Here is a 5,144-nt window from a genome sequence, read left to right on the forward strand (position 1 = left end):
ACAACAACCATCTAAAAGTAGGTTTAGAAATTCCTAATAAAAATTCCTTAAAAAACTAAGAATAATTACAAAACTCTCACTCAACTCAATCCTAAAGTAGTGTCTCTAAGAGAGCCTCCTAACAAACATGAATGCATGCTTCCAAAATTGCAATACACAAGTCTCACCTTTGAAGGATTACGTAAGTACAAATACTTGGATTCTTCCATTCATTCTTTCTTGCATAGACCTAGAATATAAACAATGACCAAATAAGGTGGGGATCCGAGTATGGCCTTATCTTTTAGAGTGTCATTATAAGTCAAAGTGTAAGTAGCTTGATAAATATTTCGAATAACTTGTAAAAGGAAACGATAGGTGCAAATTGGAAGGAAAGGAAAAGAGAAAAAGCAAGTGAAGGTGAACGAATATCGGGAAAGGTACATGAGTGAAAGAGAGGAGAGAAAAGAGGTGAAAAGGTGTGTGTGTGTGTGTGTGTGGTGGATGGGCCATTAAATAAAAGTGGGGACGAGTGCCTATTTTGGCAAAAGTAATATAAATGTAGTGTCATACAAGAGACAAAGAGAGCCTCCATCTTGAGAGAGAGATACCTAACAAAAGACAAAAGCTTTAGGATAAAAGACAAAAATACATTTCGGACCTCCATAAGCAAACAAAAACCTTAAACCCTAAACACATTAGAAGCCCTTAAACTTCTACTAACCCACATTTAAGCCTCATACTAACCACAATTTGCAAGGTCAAATTGACCAAATGAACTAACTTCAAAACTATGGCCCTGATTTCTTGGGAAAAAAAAAATATTTATGGCCCTGATTAGCAACTTACTAACCAGGTCATCCCTTAGGACCCTTGTAGGGCCAAAAACATCCCATCCATCCCTCCTTCATTGTAGAACAAGCAAGCAAAAACCTTAAACCCTAAACACATTAGAAGCCCTTAAAGTTCTACTAACCCACATTGAAGCCTAATACCAACCATAATTTGCAAGGTCAAATTGACCAAATGAACACTAACTTCAAAACTATGGCAATGACTAACCGAGTCATCCCTTAGGACCCTGGGAGGGCCAAAAACCCGCCATACGAAGTGCAAAACAAGCAAGCACCAAAAATTGCCATGCTAGCAACAGAGCTTCTGCATCCCAGCAAAACCCCGCCATGCACAAATCACGAAGACGACGGAAAGAAAGAACGATGAGGGCGAACAGAGCACTTGGGCGATCGAAGACAGACGACCCACGACTCTGGGCAACTGCAGGCACGCGACTCTAATAGAATTTGGTAGCCCAAGCGAGGCGCACAGCAAGGAAGAGCTCAGGTAGATTGCCCTTCTTTCTTGCTTTGCGTGATGCTCCATTTGCCCGCTCCTATGATCTCTTGCGTTTCTCCTCCTTCCTCAACGCCATCGGGCATCCCTCATCTTGCGATTGTGCCTCTATGCTTAGAAAGCAGACAAGACCTCAGAGTATGTGGCACGACTACTCATTCCCATAGCCCGGAAACGTCGCACCCTTGGCCTAGGGTCACGAACAAAGACTTTTGTAACTACAAGCGCAAGGTCCGGGGATTGTTGCATGCTCCCTCTTTGACTGAGCTACACGATTGGCAGACGTCCAAGCACACCACACTTGTAGAAAAGGCGCTAAGCGACTTATTAAGCAACAAGGCCTGTCATGCATATACTGTAGATGCGCATCATCAGAGTGGTCTTGCGAACAGTAAACACTGCTGTCCTCAAAACTTGAATGAGGAGATTTTCGGTCAGCTGGGTCCAGATACAAATGCTGCGACCTATGCCGCTCTTTTGAGGCGTTGCGCCACTCTGTCGGAAGGTGAACTTGTGCATGCTCACATGACTAAGCGTGGATATGCGAGCAAAAGATTTCTGAGTAACCTTCTAGTCCAAATGTACAGCAAGTGTGGGAGCATAGCTTATGCACGAGCTGTGTTTGACAACATAGGCGATAAGAATTTGCATTCTTGGACTATTATGATCTCTGGGTGCGCCAAGACCGGGCTTGGCAGGGAGGCTCTACTGCTGTTTGGTGAAATGCAGGCCGAAGGCTTTGAGCCAGACAAGATTACCTTCATCTGCATTTTAGATGCGTGTGCCAGTGTGGCTGCCTTGGAAGACGGTCGAGAAATTCATGCTACTATTGCTGGCACCAGATGGGAGTTGGATATTGTTGTGGGAAATGCCCTCGTCAATATGTATGGCAAGTGCAGCACCTTGGATGATTCGAGGGCTGTATTTGCAGAGATGCCAGTGCGGGATGTGGTCTCCTGGAGTGCCATGATCGCAGCCTGTGCTCAGAAGAGGCTGGGCAAAGAGGCCCTAGAGTTGTTGGGTCAAATGCAGGCTGAAGGCATCAAGCCAAACAAGATCACCTTCATTTGCATTTTGGACGCCTGTGCCACTGTGGCAGCCTTAGAAGAGGGACGACAGATCCATGCTACTTTCGTTGTTAATGGATGGGAGGTAGATGTTGCTGTGGGGACAGCCCTTGTAAATATGTATGGCAAGTGTGGGAACCTGGATGATGCAACTGCTGCGTTTGCAGAGATGCCACTGCGGAATGTGGTGTCCTTGAGTGCCATGATTGCAGCATTTACCCAGAACAGGCATGGCAAGGAGGCCCTAGCGCTATTCGGTCAAATGCAGGATCACGGCATTATGCCAGACAAGATTACCTTCATCTGTGGTTTGCATGCCTGTGCCACGTTTTCAGCTCTACAAGAAGGTCTAGAAATCCACGCTACCATTATTGGAAAGGGATGGGAGTCAGACGTTGTTGTGGAGAGAGCCCTTGTCAACATGTATGGCAAGTGTGGGAGCCTGGATAATTCAAGGGCTGTGTTTGCTAAGATGCTAATGCAGGACGTCGTCTCATTTAGTGCCCTGATTGCGGCGTGTGCCCAGAACAGACATGGTGAGGAGGCCCTGCAACTGTTTGGTCAAATGCACATTGAAGGTATCAAACCAAACAATATCACCTTTATCTGTGTCTTGGATGCATGTGCCAGCATCACAGCTGTAAAAGAGGGTCGAGAGATCCATGCTACTATTGTTGGCAACGGATGGGAGTTTGATGTCCTTGTGGGAACAGCCCTTGTCAATATGTATGGAAAGTGTGGGAGTCTGGATGATTCCAGGGCTGTGTTTTTCGTGATGCAATTCCGGGATGTAGTCTCCTTCAGTGCCATGATCGCAGCGTGCGCCCAGAACGGGCATGGTAAGGAGGCCCTAGAACTGTTTGGTCAAATGCAGGCTGAAGGCCTTAAGCCAAACAGTATCATCTTTGTATGTGTTTTGGATGTGTGCGCAAGTCTGGCAGCCCTTGAAGAGGGTCGAGAGATCCATGCTAGTATTGTTAGCAACGCATGCGACTTGGATACTGGTGTCGGGAATGCCCTCGTTAATATGTATGCCAAGTGGGAGGTTTTCGATGACTTGAGGGCTGTGTTTGCTGAGATGCCGCTGTGGGATTTGGTCTCCTGGAATGTCATGATTGCAGCTTGTGCTCAGAATGGGCATGGCAAGGAAGCTCTAGTATTGTTTGGTCAATTAGAGGTCGAAGGCATTGAGCTAGATGAGATCACGTTTATCTGTATTTTGGATGTGTCTGCCAGTATGGCAGCCCTAGCAGAGGGTCACGAGATCCATGCTACTATTGCTGGCAAGGGATGGGAGTCAAATATCTTTGTTGGGACAGCCCTTATCAATATGTACAGCAAGTGTGGAAGCTCGAATGATTCAAATGCTGTGTTTGCTGAAATGCCACTGCGGGATGTGGTCTCCTGGAATGCCATGATTGCAGCATGTGCTCAGAACGGGCAAGGCAAGGAGGCCCTACAACTATTTGATCAGATGCTGGCCGAAGGCTTGAAGCCAGACAAAATCACCTTCATTTGTGTTCTCACAGCATGCAGTCATTCGGGGCTGGTTACTGATGCAAGGCGATACTTCACCTCTATGAGAAAAGACCATGGTTTGATCCCCTTGGTGGAGCATTATGTGTGTATGATTGATCTTCTTGGGCGGCGAGGTCTATTGGAAGAGGCAGAGGGCTTGATGACCAGCTTGCCATTTGAACATATCCGTTCAGCATGGTTGAGTTTGCTTTCAGCATGCAGGATTCACACAGATGTGGAACGTGCTGTGCGTATTGCAAATTTTGCTTTTGCGTTAGATCCAAGGGATGGTTCACCGTATATATTACTAGCAAATATCCATGCAAATGCAGGTACGCCAGATGAAGTTGTGAACGTGAGAAAGGCATTGATTGATACCAGTGTGAAAAGATTTCCAGGTCACAGTTGTACCGATGTGAATATTGCTGGAGAGTCACCCCCTCCTGAACAGGGAGGCACACAAAATGAATTGCAGAGCTTGAAGGAGGCAGGATATGAATCTAATGCACTTGTAGTGCTTCATGAATGAAGAGAGACATGAGTTTGCTACCATAATGAGAAGCTGGCCTAGAACACATTTGCATCATCAAGAACCTTTGGTATGTATATAGTCAGTCTGAGGTGGTGGTCCAATCACCACCTACGTTGCATTAAGGACGGATTTGGTTTGTTTGGATGATTCATTCTGAGATTGTTTTGAGGCACACATTACGATACAGTATTATCCTTTTTCCCTGTATTTTGCAGTATTTTGTAGGTACGGCATAGTTATTTTGTAGCACGACAGGTTTGCCAAGAGCTTTATAAATGATGCTGCGGTTTACATCTGCCCATGTGGCATTGGTGTCTCTCCCCTGTGTCGTCCTCACTTGGAGGCTCACAAGTGGGGGAAATGGTATATCATTGACATTTTCCTATGACAGCAGATCATGACCTGCCATGTGGGCAGCATAATTGGCTTCCACATGGGCGGCATTGGTATATCCTTCTTGTGTATGATTGGAACGCTGGAACAGTCCACATGCGACTGCCATGGATTATGCTGAAGATTGGGGCCCATAAAGGGCCCTAACCTGGGTCCCGTGAGCTGACTGTAGAAGCCCAGAACGGTGCGTTTGATTGGAAATTGGGGCTGGAACAGTCCACATGTGATTGCCAGGGAGTATGCTGAAAATTCGGGCTCATAAAGGCCCCTAACCTGGGTCCTGTCGGCTGGCTGCAGAAGCCCAG

General features: G+C 46.3%; 1 protein-coding gene across 1 annotated transcript; it reads left to right on the top strand.

The window, feature by feature from the left end:
* Positions 1–1,299: 1,299 nt before the first annotated feature.
* On the top strand, positions 1,300–4,762 carry LOC147881935 (pentatricopeptide repeat-containing protein At3g09040, mitochondrial-like). Its single transcript, XM_087402118.1, has 2 exons — positions 1,300–1,320; positions 1,448–4,762. Exon 2 carries the CDS (start codon positions 1,855–1,857, stop codon positions 4,441–4,443), a length of 2,589 nt encoding a protein of 862 aa, XP_087258244.1. The 5' UTR covers positions 1,300–1,320; positions 1,448–1,854; the 3' UTR covers positions 4,444–4,762.
* The last annotated feature ends 382 nt before the right edge of the window (positions 4,763–5,144 follow it).

Source organism: Dipteris shenzhenensis, chromosome 30 (genome assembly GCF_047967505.1).
Source record: "Dipteris shenzhenensis isolate YYH24624 ecotype China chromosome 30, Dip_SZ_1.0, whole genome shotgun sequence".
Lineage (NCBI taxonomy): Eukaryota > Viridiplantae > Streptophyta > Polypodiopsida > Gleicheniales > Dipteridaceae > Dipteris > Dipteris shenzhenensis.

Bases quoted from the DNA above. Each gene is read 5' to 3' on its own strand.
- LOC147881935 (XM_087402118.1), top strand. From the start codon at position 1,855: ATGACTAAGCGTGGATATGCGAGCAAAAGATTTCTGAGTAACCTTCTA.